The sequence below is a fragment of the Schistocerca nitens genome, chromosome 1 (assembly GCF_023898315.1).
Source record: "Schistocerca nitens isolate TAMUIC-IGC-003100 chromosome 1, iqSchNite1.1, whole genome shotgun sequence".
NCBI classification, from domain to species: domain Eukaryota; kingdom Metazoa; phylum Arthropoda; class Insecta; order Orthoptera; family Acrididae; genus Schistocerca; species Schistocerca nitens.
Window position 1 is genome coordinate 501377779 of NC_064614.1, and position 22496 is coordinate 501400274.

The 22496-nt window shown below is 44.6% G+C and overlaps 1 protein-coding gene across 2 annotated transcripts in view; it reads left to right on the forward strand.

Moving 5' to 3' along the window:
* Positions 1-22496, forward strand: part of LOC126252905 (colorectal mutant cancer protein) — a 643915-nt gene that overhangs the window by 53664 nt on the left and 567755 nt on the right. The window contains exon 1 of one of the 2 annotated variants that reach the window (XM_049953895.1): positions 20691-21023. The exons of the other annotated variant lie outside the window; for it this stretch is intronic. Within the exon in view, the coding sequence (XP_049809852.1) occupies positions 20929-21023 (95 nt within the window). The 5' untranslated portion in view covers positions 20691-20928. Of the gene's footprint in view, positions 1-20690; positions 21024-22496 lie in introns of those variants that run through there. 2 annotated transcript variants of the gene reach the window in all.

The window sequence follows — 22496 nt, forward strand, 5'->3', positions numbered from 1 at the left end:
CATCACACACATCCATGCCCGAGGCAGGGTTCGAACCTGCGACCGTAGCGGTCGCGCGGTTCCAGACTGTAGCGAGTAAGGCCCCCCACCAAACACAGGCGACATCGGTTCCCTCCCCCCTGCTGGAGAAGCAACAGCCTCCTCCAGCTCCTCTCATGTGGAAGGGATCCCTTGGGGGCCTCTCTCCCAAGATCTCCACTAATGCCATGGCGGACACTCACCAGTGGCTCAAGGAGCCTAAAGCTGCTGGACGAAGAGCTTCATAGTCTTCCTCCGTGCGTGAAGCTTTGGAGAAATCTTCCCGGTAAGCGCCTAAAGAGAAGCGAGAGAGCAAGCAAACTAAGAAGAAGTCTGCTAAGAAACAGGACCCTCTGGTGGTCTGAACACCACCACTTCCTATCAATTCTGCATCTGAGGATGCGCTGGAGATCTTAGTATCCCCTGCGGACCTAAATCTCACTGATGCCTCATCCACCATAGAAATGACTTCAAATATTCAGTCGGTGGCAGCAGGTGACCCTGAGGCATAACCTGCCTCCTTGCACGCTTCACCCCTTCGCAGCCTCACGATAACGTTATCCTCCAGTGGAATTGCGGCGCTTTTTTCCACCACCTGGCTGAGCTACGGCAACTCTTAAGCTTTTCACGTGCTTTCTGCATTGCCCTTCAGGAAACGAGGTTCCTGGAAATGTGGACCCCTGCCCTCCATGGGTAGAAGAACCGTAGTGACCATAATAGAGTGTCAGGTGGAGTTTGTGTCTATGTCCTGAACTCAGTATGCAGTGAACCTGTGCCTCTTCAGACCCCTCTTGAAGCTGTGTCTGTCAGGATAAGGACGAAGCAGGAAATAACTTCTGCAATGTGTATCTTCCTCCATATGGTGCAGTATCCCTAAACGCATTGGCTGCACTGATTGATCAACTCCCTAAACCTATCCTACTTTTGGGAGATTTTAACGCTCATAACCCCTTGTGGGATGGCACTGTGATTACTGGCCGAGGCAGAGATGTCGAAAATTTACTGTCGCAATTCGACCTCTGCCTCTTAAATCCAGGTGCCCCCACACATTTAAGTGTGGCTCTTGGTAGTTACTCGGCCATTGATTTATCCATTTGCAGCCCAGGACTTCTCCAATCTATCCACTGGAGAGCACATGACGAGCTGTGTGGTAGTGACCACTTCCTCATCTTCCTGTCACTGCCCCGGCGTTATGCACACGGACGCCTGCCCAGATGGGCTTTAAACAAGGCAGACTGAGAAGCCTTCACCTCTGCTGTCACCGTTGAATCTCCCCCACATGGTAGCATCGATGTCGTGGTTGAGCAGGTAACTACAACGATAGTTTCTGCGGCGGAAAACCCAATCCCTCGTTCATTAGGGTGCCCCTAGCGTAAGACAATCCCTTGGTGGTCGCCGGAAGTCGCTGAGGCAATTAAGAAGCGTCGGCGAGCTCTACAGCGACATGAGCAGCGTCCTTCCCGGGAGCACCTCATAGCCTTTAAACGGCTCCATGCCCGCGTTCGCCAGCTTATCAAACGACGTTAATAGGAGTGTTGGGAGAGATAAGTCTCGACCATTGGGTGCCATACGTCACCTTCCCAAGTCTGAACAAAGATCAAACGAGTTTTTGGGTACCAGACCCCACCAGGTGTTTCCGGTGTCTTATCTACCGACGCAAACGTGATTGCCGAGCTCGTTGCTGGGCACTTCGCTCGCGCCTCTGCGTCGGAAAATTAACCCCCCAGCCTTTCGCACTTTCAAATGGCGGATGGAAGGGAAAGTCCTCCCATTTGCTACATGCCACAGTGAACCCTACAACGCCCCATTTACAGAGTGGGAGCTCCTTAGCGCACTTACACATTGCCCCGACACAGCTCCTGGGCCAGATCGGATCTACAGCCAGATGATTAAACATCTCTCGTACTACAAGCAACATCTCCTCGTGATCTTCAACCTGTTCTGGTGCGATGGCGTCTTTCCATCGCAGTGGCGGGAGAGCACCATCATTACAGTGCTGAAACCCGCTTGATGAGGATAGCTGTCGGCCCATCAGCCTCACCAACGTTCTTTGTAAGCTGCTGGAACGTATGGTATGTTGGCGGTTGGTTTGGGTCCTGGAGTCACATGGCCTACTGGCTCCATGCCGGGGCGGTTTCTTCCTGGGTCGCTCTACCATTGATAACCTTGTGTCCCTCACGTCTGCCATCCGAACAGCCTTTTCCAGACGAAAAGCATATTACACCACCTGGCAACATCATATCCTTGCCACATTATACGAGTGGGGTCTCCGGGGCCTGCTCCCGATTTTTATCCAGAATTTCCTGTCGCTTCGTATTTTTCGTGTCCAAGATGGTGCCTCCCATAGTTCCCCTCCCCCCCCCCCCCATATCCAGGTGAATTGGGTCCCACAGGGCTCTGTATTTTGTATCTCTATTTTTAGTGGCCATTAATGGTCTAGCAGCAGCCTTAGGGCCGTCCGTCTTACCCTCTCTGTATGCAGACTTCTGATTTCGTAATGCTCCACCAGTACCGGTGTTGCTGAGCGGCGCCTACAGGGAGCCATCCACAAGGCGCAGTCATGGGCTCTAGCCCACGGCTTCCAGTTTTCGGCTGCAAAGTCGTGTGTTATGCACTTCTGTCGGCGTCGCACTGTTCATCCGGAATCAGAACTTTACCTTACTGACGATTCCCTCACTGTAGAGGAGACATATCGATTTTTAGGAGTGGTTTTCGACGCCCGATTGACTTGGCTTCCTCACCTTCGTCAGCTTAAGGGGAAATGCTGGCAGCACCTCAATGCCCTCCGCTGCCTGAGCAACACCAATTGGGGTGCAGATCGCTCTAAGCTGCTGCAGCTCTACAGAGCCCTTGTTCAATCCCGCCTTGACTATGGGAGTCTGGTTTATGGTTCAGTGGCACCCTCAACGTTGCGTTTACTCGACCAGAGCACCACTGTGGCGTTCAACTAGCGTCGGGAGCTTCTAGGGCGAGTCCATTGACCAGCGTCCTGGCGGAGCCTGGAGTCCCTCCATTGCGGTCAGGCGTGCACAACTGCTCGCCAGTTACGTTGCACAAGTTCGTAGTTCTCCTGCACATCCGAATTACCGTCTCCTTTTCCCACCTGCGGCAGCCTGTCTCCTGCTGTTCGCGTTCGATCCCTTCTATCTGAACTGGAGTCCTTGCCTTTACCACCTATACTCGAGGTCCATTCGTGTACGCCTCCATGGTGTACACCTAGGCCGCGGCTTCGCCTTGACCTTTCACATGGCCCAAAGGACTCAGTTCACCCTGCGGCTCTCCGCTGTCACTTCCTCTCGATTCTTGAGATGTACTGAGGCCATGAAGTGGTTTACACCGGCGGCTCTATGGCTGATGGTCACGTCGGCTTTGCGTATGTCCATGGAGGACATATTGGACAGCATTCCTTGCCCGTTGGCTGCAGTGTTTTCACTGCAGAGCTGGTGGCTATATCTCGTGCTCTTGAGCACATCTGTTCGCACCCTGAGGAGTCTTTTCTTGTGTACTGACTCCTTGAGCAGCCTACAAGCTATCGACCAGTGCTACTCTCGTTATCCTTTGGTAGCGACCATCCAGGGTCTATCTATGCCCTGGAACGGTCCTGTAGTTCAGTGGTGTTTGTGTGGACCCCACGACACGTCGGAATACCAGGCAACAAACTTGCCGACAGGCTGGTCAAAGAGGCCACACGGAAATCGCTTATGGAGATCGTCATTCCAATAACTGACCTGCTTGCGTTTTTACGCCGCCAAGTTTTTCGGCTTTGGGAGACGGAATGGCATAGTCTCAGTACGCACAACAAACTGCGTGCCATTGAGACTACGAATGTGTGGCGTCTTCCATCCTCCATGCGGACCTCTCGCAGGGACTCTGTGGTTCTCTGCCGGCTCCGCATTGGCCACGCTTGGGCGACCCACGGCTACCTCCTGTGCCGTGAAGGCCCTCCTCAGTGTCGATGAAGCGCCCGGTTGACAGTGGCCCATATTCTGGTTTACTGTCCCACTTTGACTGCCCTGTGTCGATATCTTCGGTTACCGGACTCGTTGCCGCTAATTTTATCTGACAACGCCTCATCGGCAGATTTAATTTTACGTTTTTTATTCTTGAGGGTGGTTTTTATCATTTGATCTAAGTTTTAGCGCATGTGCTTCGTCCCTCTGTGTCCTCCACCGTAGTGCTTTTAGGGTGGAGGTTTTAATATGTTGCAGAATGGCTGGCTTCTCCTTTTTATTCTCATGGTCAGCCAGCCATGGCAATTTGTTTTGTCGTTTTATTTTCTTCTACTCGTTTCTTGCGTTTCTGTGGTTTTCTTCTCCCCTTTTCTCCATTGAAGTGTTTGTTGCCCTTCCTTCGTTCTTGTGGTTTTTCCTTTCTCTCCGTTTTGTGTTGTCAGTCTCGCTTGTTTTATTCTCACCCTTGTGGCATTGTTTTATTCGGAACAAGGGACCGATGACCTATCAGTTTGGTCCCTTCTCCCCTCCTTTAAACCAACCAACCAGCCAGCCGAGGTCCTAGTTATTTAGCCATGCACTCGCGAATAAAAAATCAAGTCTGACGGACGCTGTAGGCTACCCGTCACAAGGTCTGAAGACTGTGGTCAATGTGAGCGTTAAAACGAGGCGAATGCTCTTTCTTCCACTCGTTTTCACCTGCGTTCAGGAAGTGAGTCCTTTTCTTGTGGAAGGTTTTTTTCATTTCTGTTTTCTCTTCCTTCCTGCCGTTTGCTGGTTGTACCTAGGGGCTTCCGAACCGTGTCCTATTTTTGTTGATAGCGGAAATGTGCGTCTATATTTGGCTACAATGTTATCGGGCACGACGTAATTGGGAATGTCTCCAAGATGCAACTGATAGTATGCTGTGTTACGTTAACTGGCACTTTATAAAATTCCTTCCCATTTTCGCCACCATTAGTTTTCATGCTACCATATTATCTGATATTCGTAGGTTGATGTGTAAAAATATGATCCCATCTACTAAAACGTTTGACCCTACCTAGATCTGCAACTGGAAAGGAGCTTTCGTCTGTATGGACGTCGATTTGTTCACCGCAGCCATTCTGTTAAGAGATTTTTCGTGTGGTTTCCCAGAATCAGTTCAAAAATATATTCATACCGGGAAACCCATGCGAAACTTTCGCACTTTTGTTGTTTTAAATAACGACAGTATTTCGTAGCCGTTACGATAAGGATAGTTGTGGGAATGAAGAGAAAACATCTTTAAAAATGAACCGAACGACGCGAAATCATGAATTTATGGTACATCCTTGTACATTGAGATGAATAAAGTCATGGAGCGATATGCACGTACACAGATGGCGGTAGCATCGTGTGCGCAAATTATAAAAGGGCTGTGCATTGTCGAAGCTGAGGGTGAAAAACATAACGGTGCTGTTCCGTTTCGGTCGCAAAGCTAAATAATCTTTAGAGACCACTACTATTAACATTATTTCGTAAGGCTGGAACACTGATTACAGAAGTTACCAATAATTACAATTTTTTTAAAGTATGGTACACAGTGTGCTTGAGGTTATACCTTATCACATGAATTTCGTCACAAAGTCCACCCACTAAACACATACATTGTTCCTTGTACTATACATCACACATACAGAAACATCATATAGAGTTGTTGGCAGTTCCCTGAATAGACAAGAAATTCCTTACTATGCACTTCGAAACGGTAAAAGAACTAACCGACAACACAAGTGAAATTGCACTGGGATGTCAAAGTCATGGGATAGCGATATACACATATACAGATGGCGGTAGTACGGCGTACGTAAGGTGTAAATGGGCGGTGCATTGGCGGAGCTTTTAATTGTACTCTGGTGATTCATGTGAAAACGTTCCTGATTATGACCGCACGACGGGAATAAGAAGACTTTGAACGTGGCATGGTAGTTAGTACTTGACGCGTGGGTCATTGCATTTCTCAAATCATCAGCGAATCCACTATTCCGATGTCTACACTGTCAAGAGCGTGCCGCGAATACCAAATTTCGGACATCACCTCTCACTACGGACAGCGCATTTGCCGACGGCCTTCATGTAAGGACCGAGAATAAAGGCGTTTGCGTAGAGTTGTGATAACAGACAAGCGACAACACGTGAACTAACCGCAGAAATTAACGCGGAACGTGCGACGGACGTATCCTTAGGACAGTGCGACGAAATTTGGCATTAATGGGCTGCGGTAGCAGACGTCACGGCATCACCTGCAGCAGCGCCTCTCCTCGGCTCGTGACCATAACGGCTGTACCACAGACGACTGGAAAACCGTAGCCTGGTCAGATGAGTCCCGATTGCAGTTGGTAAGAGGTGATCGTAGGGTTCGAGTGTGGCACAAACCCCGCGAAGCCGTGGACCAAAGATGTCAACAATGCACTAAGCAAGCTGGTAGTGGCTCCACAATGGTGTGGTCTGTGTTTACATGGAATGAATTGGATCCTCTGGTCTAACTAGAAATTGTTATGTTCAGGTACCTGGAGACCATTTGTAGCCGTTCATGGATTTCATGTTCCCAAACAACGATGGGATTTTTATGGGTCACAATGCGCCATGTCACTGGGCCGCAATCGTTCACGATTGGTTTGAAGAACATTCTGGACAATTCGAGAGAATGATTTGGCCATCAAGGTGGGGCATAATCGAGAGGTTCGCTCGCTCCCAAAATTCTGCACCGGCAACACTTTCGAAATTATGGGTAGCTATAGAGGCAATACGGCACATATTTCTGCAGGGGAATCTATCATTGACTGGAAATGGTTATTTTCGACTACTTGGAGATCGTTTGCAACCATTCATGGGCCTCGTGTTCCCAAATAATGATTGCATTTTTATGGATGACAATGATCCATGTGACTGAGCCACAATTGTTCGAGATTAGTTTGAAGAAAATTCTGTTCGAGCGGTTGATTTGGCCACTTAGCTCGCTCCACATGAATCATATCAAACATCTATGTAAAGTAATCAAGAGGTTAGTTCGTACACAAAATCCAGCATCGGCAACAGTTTCGCAATTATGAACGCTTTTGGAGGCGTCATGGTTCAATGGCTATATATTTCTGCAGGGCTCCCAACGACCTGTAGAGTCCATGCCACGTCGAGTTGCTGCATTGCACCTAGCAAAACGAAGTTCTACACGATATAGGGAGGTATACTATGACTTTTGTCACCTCAGTGTATAGGCCGAAACATTTCAGTGTCTCCAGAAATGAGTTTTGCATCCGGAATTTTTGTCCCGGATTGTACGACGGGCAAAGATCGGGCGCTGGCACATAACCTATAACTTTAACTGGACAAACATGTTGAGTTACAGTAAGCACGTTAGACCGTTGTAGCAGTAGGTAAATCACAATCCATGGCGAAAATGCAAATGTCTTTGTTGCTTCGGAAATGATATTCGTTTAGAAAAGTCAACTTATAAGACGGGCAGAGAGAATGGACTGCCACAGTGGTCACGGCTATTATGTATGACAACGCTGTTTACAAATTATCCAATTAATAAGTTCCTTAAAACAAATAAAATTGTATTTGTAATAAGATAATATGGAAAGGAAGTCACTTATTCATGATTAGTAAGTTAACGGCCTAAAATATAGGTATGAAGTTCGACATCTATGATGCCCTTTTACCTGTGGTAGTTAAAGGTTCCTTTTATGTTAAAATTTTCCACAAAAGTTTAGCGCAAAATCCGTATGCGCTGTCAGAAGTCGGTTAAAAGACCTTTCTAACGATACCTCAGTCATCCATGTACGACTAGAAAGTGTTGAGAAAAAGATATGTTAACTTGAGGAATAATATACATGGTACCCCTTCAACGACCTATTCCTACTACCATTTCTCCTGTTCACGAATTAGTGCTCACTATGTGATGACCTGGATGCCCGGGAGTCGTTAAATTCGTTATTTCTTTTTATGTGAAATTACGGGTTTACCTTCCACCATTAGTGTGGCTCCTGCCGACGTGAAAACTAATTTGGTCGCGTGACGGGATACAGCCAGGTTCCTATTCAAAGTAGTGCGGCGTTGATCCTCCCTGGCGCAGGCCTGGAAAGAGATCACCGAAAATGACTTCGGATACTGAAGCGACAGTTTTGTATAAATGCCGTTAAATTTGTTAAAGAAAGGTGCAGAGTGTTGACGCAGAAAGGCAACGGAACGTGATTGAAAAGTATTAAAGCTGAGTTCTTCAATGAGTTGCAGATTGTGGAAGAGGGTACTGTGCTATAGGAAATGGGGTTTGAGGTTCTGCCGCAAAGAGCAAGAAGCAAAATACGCAGAAAAAGTCTTCCACTGAAGATAAACATTGGTTTGCAGTAATGCGGAAAATTCTCTGATGCTCTAGGTACGATGAAGAACCACCAATTAATGAAAACCTCCCAGCTTTTGGCAAGCACAGGAGTTCATAGTCAACAAACAAGCTCTTAGAAAAATTATTTCGTCGGTGTGATTTCCTTTTGAAAGTTGGTATTACACATGTGTCATTTTCCTGTGATAACCACAAAACACTGTTGCCAGGATGGCATATTACATTATATTTAAAAAAAACAGCAGAAAATGGAATGAAAACGACCTGTGTTTAAAATAGACGAGAAGTATTTTCAAACTACACAAGGGAGTTATCTGAGATCTTTACTCACGCAAAAGTGCGTAATTTCTTCAGGCTGCAGATCGCTGTGATTGGAGACTGAAAAAAATTAGACAATTTTGAGATGTATTTTCATATAATTTACGCTGTGAATAAATGCTGTGACAGTGACAGTGTACGATGAGTGCTGCCGAAGAAAACTGGTGATCAGCGTTTGACTTGCTAGATGTTTCACCGCGTGGCAGCGCATCGCAATGTAAGAATACTGAAACGCTCACTGTCGCTATCTCCGATTCTTCTTTCTCGAGAGGAACTAATATAGCTGGGCAAAATACGAGTAACACCTTTAAAAGAACACACTGGTCGCTTGCCGCTCTATAGTTGGTGTAATTTGTACAAGGCGGTCATATGTACCTTCACCACTGGCAAGGCCTCATAGTGTAGTGGTATACATGAACTAATCGGTTGTCAAGAACCTGCTCAGCAGGATGGGTCGACTTCGAGACGTTACAGAATGGCACAGAGCAGCTATCGTGTTTGGTTGTATGTATGACCACAGCTTGAATAAGTATGGCTGCTTTGTTGATGTATCATCGCGGACTGTCGAGCGTGTCTTCAAAGAATGGTGAACCACTGGCAACAACGAATCACGATATAAGAACAATGATCGTAACTAGTTACTAACCAACAAGGGCCGGAGACGAATGTTACGCCTTATGAGTGACAGTTGGTTTCAAACCCGACGTCGGTGCTGTTAGTAAATGCAGGAACTGCTCAACCTGTTTCCTTGCGTAAATAACGTGTATTGGACATTTGTGGTCGCGTACGTCGCGAAAGGCCATTGCTCACTGTGGCACATAGAGCTACAGGTCTACAATGGGCCGGACAACACACAAACTTGAGGTATCTAGTGTGGTCCGACGAGTTGCGATTTTTCTCCTTTTCCGATTATACCAGACGTCAAGTGCACCAAAGGCCAACGAGGCGTTCAACGTGCGGTGAATGTGGTGTATAGTTCAGGCAGGATATGGTTCTGTGATGTTTTAGGGGTGCTGTTCTCAAGGGTCTGTTTAATTCCTGTCGTCTTTACAGCTGTCCTGTTCCCAAGAAAAACATTCGGGAAATAATCACAGACGTGCCTCAGAGTGGAGGGAAAGATCGGCCAAGACAACTATTACACGCCCTCCATGAGATAAATCGTGAAAAGGTTAAGTAATTCACATTGGATGTTACGGTGTGAGTCGTAATAGCTATAGTGGTAAAGTTAAGAGAAATACATGTCGGGTTGTAATGTTACATTGTTTTCCATCGGTATTTAACAACATAGGAGTTAGGGGATCTCGACCATAATTTGAGCTCGTACGTTTCTTCACACCAGTCACCGTGAAGCTAGAACATTCGGATGCGTGACGTGACTCAGAAGACGAGAGTCCAGATGTCAACGCGCGGGCGCAGCGATGAATCAGCCTAATGTGCGCCGCGGAGAAGACGAATTCTCACAAGTGTCTCGAGCGCGTGCTTCTGTGGCGAAGAATTAATCTGACATTCCTTTTGAAATACTTGAAAGATAACCATGAAGGAGCGCTACGAATCTAGATCTCCTTTAGTCTCTCCAGATGAACAGAAATGATCTATGAATACCATGTGCACGAGTAGCGTATTCCAAAATTACTTAATTCATTTTCGATACTTCTTGAACGATGTAATACTAGGCCGCTTTTTTCAGTCGTATAGAAGCTCGACATTTGGTATGTAAGACCATGGCGTTTTCGGGCAACGGGTACTCGTCGATGCTGTTTCAATATTTCAAACCTCCGGAATGACCAAGTGTCAAATAATACTTCGTTCGTTTCGTGTAACTTGATGCCAAAGTTTGATTAACTCATTATTCAGCTGTCTCTCCACATACAGTGGTTATTTTTTGTTATGGTACTTCTCAGTGCTTGTCACAGTGAACTGTAAAGAACAGTTACGAAAACATTACGATATTAGTCCAACATAGCTGTTTTAAGCTTCCCCCTACCACATTCTGTGTAAAACTATTGCTGCAAACAATCACTAAAAACGACAAGAAATTGGTATCTGATCATGCTATTCAAGCATCTCATGCATTTTCACGTGTGACTTACCTGTTAGGATAATAAGATTTGATCAATGAAAATTAGTAATTGTACAAAAATTTAACTTTGGTTAGAATTGCTAACAAGAAAAGTAATCCAATAACAATATAAAAGTAAGTTCCTCCTGTCAAACACAACCTTGTCATCCAAACGAATCAGCAAAGTGATATCAGTTGGAGCTTTCGCGTTCTTCTAGCTCGACCTCCAGAGACTGCAGCATGTCTACGTTCTACTTGTAGCAGAAATCAGACAGAACCTTGTCACACCAACAAGCCATTTTACTCGATTTTGTCAGTTCGAACCTTGTTATTCCAAAGGGTCGATTTGTCGACGATGTAGCGGATAGTTAATCACAAATAACATTTACTGTTTCCAGAATGGGTCCTTAATTTTGCAGCGGAATGTGCGCCGTTTTGAAACTTATTGACGTTTAATGCCGGCGCAAGGCTTGAACATAGTCCCTGTCATTTGCAAGAAAGCAGGAGAGGAGTTATGACACTGGTGAAGGTGAAGCCGTAAAGGCTGAAAAGGCCAGTCGTTTGAACAAAGGTCCTTGTTGGAGCTTCAGTCTGGGAGCAAGTTTCACAACAGTGAACTCTCCTAAGAAACGCGAGTATAACGTGCAGAAAAGAAAATCATCTTGAGGCGATGACCGGCAGCTGAGCTGTGAAACAAGTATCTTTTACATTGGGTGCGCTTTCGTGCTGATAAGAAAATGTTTGTAATCTACATTTTTGTCTGTGTTTCAAAGGCAGCCGGCATTGGCACAGTAACTCTATGCGCACATTCCAAATTATATTTTTTTGTAATACCTTTTCATGGTGGAAGTCTGGGGATTTCGTTCCACTTTGCCAAAAGTTCAGGGATAATGTTCCGTGGTGCCAATAAGCGCAAATGACTGCATGGCACACTTTAAAAGGTTTCCCTCCCTTGCGTCACACTGTGTACGCTTACAGGCTCTGCAACCACTTGTGATTTATAGCGTATTCCGTGACAGTGAGAGCCGCTTTTTCAGCGGACAGGAGATAGACAAGATTTACGGAGCATTCGAATGAGATTTACCCGCTGGAGAATTCTGGTATGCTTTCTGAATTCGCACTCTTACGACTACCATTGCACTAAAAGGATCGTCATTGCAGCAATCAGACAAGCAAACTGTATATACGTAAATCCAACATTTTGTTGCTATCAGGATCAGCAACTCAGTATATTTTTTTGTAATTTATTAATCGAGGTTTCCGTCAGAGTTGCAGGTAACTTTTTTTATTAGTGACTAGTTGCGAACATATTTTGTTCATTGTCAAGCAATTTCCTACATTAGAAGGTACAATGTTACTAACAAAACATGAAATAATGTGTGCACAGGTTACAGCAGTGCAATAAATCTTTTATGACATACCTGCATTGGTAATGTTTTACAGCACATAACACATCTGTTTTTACATCAGATCAATATAGCAAATCTTATTTGACTATATTACGAATGACTTGATACATCCAAAATTCGACAGTGGTCGTTAGCTGTTTATACATATTTGACAGGCGCCTTCATTGTTTATTGTGTGTTCATATGGTCTGCCTCCGAGTTTAAACACAATAATTTTTTGCTCTTTTTAAAAGCGATTCATGGTTCGGAAAAGTGCTTTGCCTATGACATATCAATAATTTGTGAGACAGTGCGATAATGTCGGAGACATTTATCAGTACAATGTATGAGTATTTAGTCGTAACATTAGGAATGAAAACTTTCCATTAGTGAGTGCTTTTTATCGAGTAATGGAGCGAGAGAAATATTGGGCGTAGGAAATCAACTGCATGAGAAAACCATTTGATATTGCTGGTTTATTGAAGACGATTCACTATACACTGAGGTGGTAAAAGTCATGGGATATCGAAATGCATATACAAGTATACATATGGCGATAGTATAGCGTACACAAGGTATAAAAGGACAGTGAATTGGCGGAGATGTCATTTGTACTCAGATGGTTTATGTGGAAAGATTTCCGACTCGAATGTGGCCGCACGACAGGAATTAAGGGGCTCCGGAAAGCCCTATCTTTCCAATGTGAAAATAGCGCTTATAAATTACATGTTTTCTCAGAAAGCATTTGAGCTAGAAAGGCGAAATTTTTACATGTTATTTATTGGAATATTGGCTACAACTTAACAAAGGGAGTTTTAAAAATCTGAATTCAGTTTTTTAGAGATTAATTTTTTCTATTGTAAAGAAAATTCACTACCTTTTGTGCCATTTTTTGTTTATAAATTCACAATATACAGGTTTTTGGAAAAAGGCTGTTACGCAGAAGGGACTGTGTAACATTTCCTGGAAATCTGAAGCAAATTGGTGTGGTAGATCCTGAGAAAATATGTAATTTGCATGAAAAAATAAAACTTTTAGGAATCTAGTGACAAAGTTTGGATTAACCTTTTAGTGCATTCCAGGTCCATAGGATGGATTATCGTCATCTTCTGCAAACTCCTCCCCCGGCGTCCTCTTTGTCCTCCTCCTGTTTACTCTGGCTTGTGTTTATAGGCTATTTACAGCCCTGTCAGCAGCCCGAAGACATTCCTTGTGTAAAGCAAGCATTGTTCGTACCGTGTTGAGACCTATCTTTATTCCCATATTTCGAAGTAGTTTGCGCCTTACAACGTTGACATCATTGTAGGTAGCAACAGCATCATACACACCAAAGTGAAGTATTTCTCTTCCAACAAACGCAGTCTTCGGGGTTGTTGACCATATAACACTATTTACACTTTCATAGGGAGTTTTGAGTTTTTCCATGAACACACTTTTTCAACAGTTCAAGTGCTACTAAGTCTCTGAAAATAGGTTTTATCACTTCCATTACCGCATCAGGTAGACTATGTGAATGAGTGTATATTCTACCAGTTAGCAATCCCTCGTTGTACTTACAACAACTGTTTTCTCTTTTGGGTTACAAGTAATGTTGGGGACTTTCATCGGTTGAAAAAGTATGAAAAAAAAAAAGAGCCGAAACACTGTGTTTCGCCTCATAGCCATTCCATAATAGTTCTGTATTTTGTCACTTACACTGTCAGTTAACTTTCCCGTCCTGTCCAACCTTTTGCCATCACTTTCGTTTCTTGCATATGTTCGAAACTTTTAGAATCACCGTCACCAAGGTAATTCACATATCACACTTTATCACACGCAACATAATGTTGAAATACAGTATATATACTAGCAACACCAGCCACTTCTATTCCTCCACTACTGCCATTATAGTTAGCTGTGTACCCTTCTTTTGTGGACACCTATAATATTTAGATATTACTGCTACATCTGAAACTTTCCAAGCATACGTACAGGTGGCGGATACTACACCATGGAGAGATATGTGTCCCCATTTATGCCAGGCACCATCGAATCCTGCAGTCAAGTCTCTGCTACCTCTGTTTTCTATTACTGCCTCTTTCACAGCTTTCTTCTTAGATTCTGTACAGACATATACTTTAGACCCTATAAATCTGTTGTGGTTCGTGAACTTGGTTGGGGAATTTGGAAGATTCATCATGCCATAGAAAACTGCACGCGCTGTAGCCCCCTTACTATTTGTACGCAAGGCATAAATCTGATGTGTTAATAGATTTTTCTACCATTTTCACCATTTGTAGTTACTGCAACACTGTTCCAAAAGGTGGTCATGTACGAACACTTACTACACTTCAGTTCCATTTCACTGGTAAGTCCTATATGATTTTTTGTAGTGTGTTCCAGACCGACTTCACTACACTGAATACATCTTACACAGTTTGCAAAAATTCCGTTGAGAACTGCCATATCAGATATTCCCTTCGCCCATAAAACATTCATACTTTTCACAAACTGAACCAAGATTCTTCTGCTAAGTACTGTCTTTCTCACCTTCATTGCAATGGGCAGGTGTACCAGCAAGGTTAGGTTGACACACATGGTTATCGTCTTTATTTTTTACAGTAATAACACCTACCTTTTGGCTTTACAACATTTCTCCTGTTCTTAAAAGTCTTCAGAGGATTTCTAATCACTTTACGTTTAACCATGATTGTCCTTCAATAAGACAGGGACTTCGATGAACAGAATTCACTACGAATATTTTCAGGATTACAAAAGAGTAAATAAACATGAAACACACGACAATCGAGCGAAATATGACAGTTTAGCAACAACACTTATCTTTTAACACTTATTTTTTCTCACATCACTTAAAAGGGCGTGATGAGCATGTAGATGCTTGAGTACAACATTTGATAGCAGTTTAACAGCGCCACAGTGGGTCACGCCCGTGCACAACATATTTCCAAAAATATTTTAAAAATAGTTGTAATTTCTGAACTGAATAAATTATATATCAATTAAAAGGGGGAAGTCTGTAGATTTTTAAAATGCAAGAAAGTAAAAATTGAACACTTTATGATTTTGAACCTTTCCGGAGCCCCTTAACAGACTTTGAACGCGGAGTAGTAGTTGGAGCTAGTCTCGTGTTACATACCATTTCGGAAATCATTAATGGAATTCAATCTTCCGAGATCCACAGTGTCATAGAGTGGGACGAGAATACCAAATTCAGGCATTACCTCTTGTGGTGTCACCGCCAGACACCATTGCTAGGTGGTAGCCTTTAAATCGGCCGCGGTCCGGTAGTATGCGTCGGACCCGCGTGTCGCCACTATCAGTGATTGCGGACCGAGCGCCGCCACACGGCAGGCCTAGAGAGGCTTCCTAGCACTCGCCCCAGTTGTACAACCGACTTTGCTAGCAATGGTTCACTGACAAAATACGCTCTCATTTGCCGAGACGATAGTTTAACGTAGCTTTCAGGTACGTCATTTGCTACGACCTAGCAAGGCGCCATTATCAGTTACTATTGATATTGAATTATGTACCGTCAAGACCGACGTTCACCATTAATGGATTAAAGTTAAGTATTCCACCAGCTACGTCCGTTTTTCTAAATTCTCATTTCCTTGTCCTGTTCCAGACCTCACACCATCCTGCGTGAGCTATAGAGTTGTCAGTGCTAACAAACAAGCAGTACTGCGTGGAATAACCGCAGAAATTAATGTGGGACGTACGACGAATGCATCCGTTAGTACAGTGCGGCGAAATCTGGTGTTAATGGGCTATGGCAGCGGACGACCGACACGAGTGCCTTTGTTAACAGCACGACATCGCCTGCAGCGCCCGTCCTGTGGTTCAAACAAGCTCTAAGCACTATGGGACTTAACATCTCAGGTGATCAGTCCCCTAGAACTTAGAACTACTTAAACCTAACTAACCTAAGGACATCACACGCATCCATGCCCGAGGCAGGATTCGAACCTGCGACCGTAGCAGACGCGCGGTTCCGGACTGAAGCGCCTAGAACTGCTCGGCCACAGCGCCCGGCCGCCTGTCCTGTGCTCGTGACCATATCGGTTGGACACTAGAGGGCTCGAAAACCGTGACGTGGTCATATGAGTCCCGGTTTCAGTTAGTAAGAGCTGATGGTAGGGTTCGAGTGTGGCGCAGACTCCACGAAGCCACGGACCCAAGTTGTCAACAAGGCACCATAGTGGTGTGGGCTGTGTTTGCATGGAATGAACTGGGTCCTCTGGAATGTACGGCTACTTGGAGGTCATTTTCAGCCATTCATGATGTTCCCAAACAATTGTGGAATTTTTATGAATGACCACGCGCCATTGCACCAGATCACAGTTGTTCGCGATTGGTGTGAAGAACATTCCGGAAAATTCGAGCGAATGATTTGGCCACTCAGATCGCCCAGCATGAATCCCATCCAACATTTATGGGACGTGATCGATAGGTCAGTTCGAGCACAAAATCCTGCATCGGCAACACTGTCGCGATTGTGGACACTGTAGGGACAGCAAGGCTCAATATTTCTGCAGGTGTCTTCCAACGACTTGTTGAGCTCATGCCACGTCGAGTTGCTGTACTGCACCGGACAAAAGGAGTTCCGACACGGTATCAGGATGTATCCCACGACTTTTGTCACCTCAATGTATAACGTTCGTTCGTTGCTAACTATGCGTCATTATTTCTGCAATTTTTGATATTTTGAGTTACTAAACATCTGAAATCACTACATTCATTGGTGGAATAGTTTGAGGACCACACTTATGATTCAGCATCGGTGATAAGCCTGGATGTTCACCTTTGTGTCTTATATACCGATTGCACTGTTACTCGATGAATCCATTTTAGTGATACAAATACAAATTAGACATTTTTCTGCTATTTATGCCGCGATCGGTGCGAGGAAAGTGGAATACTTTTGTTGTTACCACGGTATTCCCGAGGACGCCGAGCGGTTACAAAGTGGAGTTGTGTTTGGTGTGGGGACGTTAGAAGTGAGAACCCCATCACGTAAGAAAGCACAGTGAGCGAGAGCAGTGGCCCGGTCGAGCCCAAGGCCGGAGTTTTATCGTGTTTCACTTAAATGCAATACCGTGTTTGACTCTCGTACCGGAACTGCTAGCTGGTAGGCAGATAAACAGCGCCGTAACGCCACACTATTCGCCACTATATGTGTTCCACGTATGTTTTAAAAATAATTTTCAGGCGGAATGGCCGTTTTCCATTGAATGAGAACCACCTGATGAACGGTTGACGCTATTGCAGTGGCATTTGCAGCGACCGCTCGGTGGCGTTCAAATGGCGAGCGGATATTTTTACACAGTACGGTCCAGGGACGGTGCAGGACGAAACAAGAGGAGTAGGAGCCTCTAGATAATACGTTGTTTATTCGTTTTGAGTGAGCAACACGAGGAAATGCTGAACTTTTATCCAGCTGTTTTAGTACCTGCTGTCAATTAGCGTGGCAAACGTTTATCCATGATCAGATGTCAGCAAAGCGGTCTACTCGTATAATAATTTTGTGTTCCACAACAACGAGTATCAAATAAATAAACCGTCTGCAGAATATATACCTCTCGTGTGTTCGTCCGCCGGCCAGGATGGCCGATCGGTTCTAGGCGCTACAGACTGGAACCGCGCGACCGTTACGGTCGCAGGCTCGAGTCCTGCCTCGGGCATGGACGCGTGTGATGTCCTTAGGTTAGTTAGGTTTAATTAGTTCTAAGTTCTAGGGGACCGATGACCTCAGAAGTTAAGTCCCATAGTGCTCAGAGCCATTTGAACCATTTTTTGTGTTCGTCCAGGTCAAGCTGGCAGTATTTAATGTATGTGGTGATTTTAATTTTTCTAAGTAATGGTTTTGTATTTACGTATGATCAGGCGATGTCGTCATACAGAGTATTACACTGGATAGCACCAATGGAATCGCTGAACTTAATGTCCCACCCATCCAACCGATCACAGTCAGCTGTGCCACATGCTCTCTCTTCCCATGAGATACTGCGGTGGGATTTAGGATTTTTCTGTTGATAAAAAAAATGTATGGTACAATATTTCCTACTATCGCCGAGCCAATACAAGAAGACTTTTACCCCCAGTTTACAAGAGCCAACACTGACCCTACGATTTACCTTAGAAGATGAATTTAAAAAAGTCAATCCTACGTTTACAGCATTTGTAGATTTAGAGAAGGCTTTTGAGAGTGTTGACTGGAATACGCTCTTTGAAATTCTGAGGCCAGAAAAAGCATTTCTTACATTGATTTAAGCGCTGTGTTTAAAGAAAAAAAAAGACACTGATCCACGGAATGGTTGAAATTGAGAGAGATAAATACCCATGAAAATCTACTAAAAGAAATATTACTCTCAAAACCAGATGATATCAACTTTTGTTTATCGGCTTTTATTTGTCTTTTATTTTATTAAATTTCAGTTTGTATGTTGTGCGTAGAATTTTAATTTTCTTCGTAACGTCTTCCTGCGTAATATATGGCTGGGAAAGATGCAACACATCTACCAATTTGGTAACTGCCAGTTCTCTCTTGATTTCCGTGATCGCAGTTTCGAGAAATGTGGAAACTCACAATACAGTGAGATAAACTGTAATAAAAACTATTTCTCACTAAACAGCGCGACGAAATATCAACGCATGCATCATCCGACATCTTGTCAAATCGGCCGTGAATCAAAATTGCTCTCAAATAAATAAAACGCGTCTGTCTTCGACAAATTCGCCAAAAAAGCCGCACACTGCCAAATAATTTGAGGAACGTTTACAGTGGCCGTAAAGTGTGTATACAGAGATAAATGTATCTTTGTGGCTGTAACATAAGACCAATAAACACCCTATTCTGACAAGAATCGAAATGCTGCGTATGAAATGGCTTCGAAGGTTTGACCACCTTACGAGTGAGTTAATGTGTTATATGTCCGGCGTTAAGGATTTAAGGGACAAGAGGTTTAGAAAATATTTGAAATTAAGTTTCAAGTTTGTCGAAAGTCACTATGTGCTCCCGTTATCAAACACTGGATGATGATAGTCTGTGTAATTTGCGCTCTCTTTTCAGTAAAGGATAGTTTTTAATGTGTCTTCTTAGCTGTGTCCCGTGCAAAGATATAATTTTGCGGCTATAGTCAGCGATATATGTAGATCCTGTTTGCAAAGTGAGTTGCCAGTAGAGTCAGTAGTAAAGAAGTAATGAATTAAAACATGTCATGTGCTTAAGCTTTACTGCATGAACGGCGAAAGCGTAGTAAGCGATATATTTTTTTCTTATCATTGTATGAGTGTCAGCGAGACTAGGTTTCATAAATGTTTGAAATTATGAATAAAGTTTGTTGGCAGTAGCTGAGTGCTCGGATTTTCAAATACTGGATGAATATAGGCTGGGTAATCGTTGCGCCGTCAGTTACGCGGCATGAAATTACACTCGTACACACTGTTTATAAGAGTAATACTTGTCATAAGAATGTATCTCGTAGTGTGTAGTTTATGGCAGAATGCTAAATTTTTAAATGTGTTCTATAATTTTCTGAAGTATCGAAAATAAAATTTTTGGTATCCTTGGAAGCTGTTAGTTCGTCAGATAGTTATATGTTCAGTATATCATTTCAACGATGATTTTATCGAAATGATGTGGAATGGGTCAGTTTGCAGGATATATATATATATAATTACTGTTAACATTATTAATAACATAACTTTATTCCCACTCATGCAACTACACTTAAAAAGGAGAAATTATTTTAAATTGGATTTAAAACTTGCTTCTCTGTCGGATGCTTTATGTTATTAGTTAAAAATAAAGGTTATCATTACCTCTAGTGTAGTAGGTGTGTTCATGACTGTTGGTCCACAGCTCGTGGTCGTGCGGTAGCGTTCTCGCTTCCCCAAGCCCGGGTTCCCGGGTTCGATTCCCGGCGGGGTCAGGGATTTTCTCTGCCTCGTAATGGCTGGGTGTTGTGTGCTGTCCTTAGGTTAGTTAGGTTTAAGTAGTTCTAAGTTCTAGAGACTGATGACCATAGATGTTAAGTCCCATAGTGCTCAGAGCCATTTGAACCATTTTGAACCATGACTGTTGTTCTCAAATTGTGATTGATTATTTATGACGAATTACATTATCGAAAATATGGATTGTGACGGCACAGTTAAAATGCCTAGCCGTTGGATAGGCAACCTACAACCTGGATAATGAACCATGAACAGGATTAGCCGTTTAGTAAAAAAGATAGCAGAACTGACGCTATGTCGTGTGTAGCATAAGTGAATGAGATCTGGTATGTGGTGCAGGCTTGCTTACTGACATTTGGGTAGGCTGGGAGGGGAGGGGGTTCGCTGAGAGAGATGCCACGTCAGCTGTCGTCGCGCACAAGCAATTGGAGCGAGCCAGAGCTTGTGCGTGCGCGTGTGAGAGCGCGTAATGTGTGTAGGAGCGCACACGTGCGGCGGCAGCGGCGGCGGCCCCACTTGTTTTATCTCGCTGCTTCTGCCCGCCTCCAGCAGTGCCCCACCGCCGCCGGCGTCGCCACTGCGCCTCCTCGTCGCACGCGGCTTCGCGCCCGCTCGTAGTTGTTTCGGTTCTCCGCGTGTGCACACAGCGTCCTGTGCGGTCAAATGCCGCCAGTGCGGATCGTCGAGGAGGAAACCGTGTGTGGCGAGTGTGACGCAGAGGTCCGGAAGATGTGTTGAGGGCCGCCGGTCGACGCCTCGGCGCTCTGCGGAGATAATCTGAGTCGGTTGGAAGTGGGCCGCCGCTGCGAGTGCGATAAGGCGGCGAGAGGGCTGGCGGGCTAGAGCGGCCGCCTGCGGGCAGTTGGCAGGCGAGCGACGCCGATGGCGGACTCCGGCAGGAAGAGGACGCCCAAGCAGTGGGAGGCGCGCTCGCTGCACAGGAGGTCGCTGCGACGCCTGCGCCGCCACCACCCACGGTCAGTAGGCAGACGCAGTCTCACCCCTCGTCTCGCACCTGCTGCTAGCTGTTCAGTCGCTGTGTCACACGAGCGACTTTCTTATCCCTTTCGTAGAAACTAGGATTGTAAAAGTAACGATCCAATTGTGTACCGTATGTAGTCGGTCACTATCTTTCTGTTCGTCTAGCAAGGCGGATAGGGTGTTTATAAACTATTTTCTTCCATTTTGCTCTACCTTCATATAGTTCTTGTCGCCGCGCGGGATTAGCCGAGCGGTCTGAGGCGCTGCGTTCATGGACTGTGCGGCTCGTCCTTGCGGAGGTTCGACTCCTCCCTCAGGCATGCGTTTGTGTGTTTGTCCTTAGGATAATTTAGCTTAAGTAATGTGTAAGCTTAGGGACTGATGACCTTAGCAGTTATGTCCCATAAGATTTCACACACATTTGAACATTTTTTTAGTTCTTGTCTCGATACGGCTTCCCAGTCTTCACTAGCCATCAGATCGTCCTTAACCCATTATTTGGCACACACAGAAGTATTCTGGAGAACATGTATTAATATTTAAATTAGATGTAGCCATGTGAAGTTTTAGATAGTTTTTTTTTTTTTTTCAAATCACAATAAGTTCTCTGTAAGCACAGGGTGGGCCAAAAGGACTTTACAACTTTCGATTGATACAGAAATTTATTGAGATGCCTTACAGAATCAGTAGACCTATCATTTTTTAAGCAAACAACCTCAAATTTCACGTAAAAGTGGTAAGCGTAATTTTGCTTTCCTTTGTCTACCATCTGTGATGCGGCAAACATCCAAACGGTAATCAGTTTCTCCCCACAGTCGTTGCAACAAATCCGGCGTAAATTGTGGAACGGCAGCGCGTAGATTCGATTTTTCAGGTTGGCTAAGTTGTTTTGTAGGGGAGGAACATACACAAGGTCTTTAATGAAACCCCAGAGGAACAAATCCTGTGATGTCAAGTCTTGATAGCGAGGTGGCCACGCGATTTCCCCTTCGCGGCCAATCCACCGACCTGGGAAGCGATTATCGAGGAAACCTTGAAGTTCCGTGAGGAAATGAGATGGTGCACCGTCTTGCTGGTAATAAACCGGTCATCTCCATCGATCAATGGGATTAAAAAGTATGCAAGCATTTCTACATACACAATACCAGTGACAGTTTTCTCCATGAAGAGGAAAGAGCCATACACTTTCAGTTTGCTAAGGGCACAAAACACATAAACTTTGGGGGTTTCTTGAATGAGTTCCTGGGTTGCATGTGAATTTTTGCTACCCCAAATTCTGCAGTTGTGGGTGTTCACCATGTCACTGATAGAAATGGTGACTCATCGTTAAAGATTATTGTGTTAACGAATGCTTACACTCCATCTGTGGCTTACTACTTGAGCCCCATCTTATTCTATTACTCGCTCCTGTGAACGGGAACGCGTTATGCAGGTCTTGGTGTCACTCACGTCCATAGGGAGTTTTTACT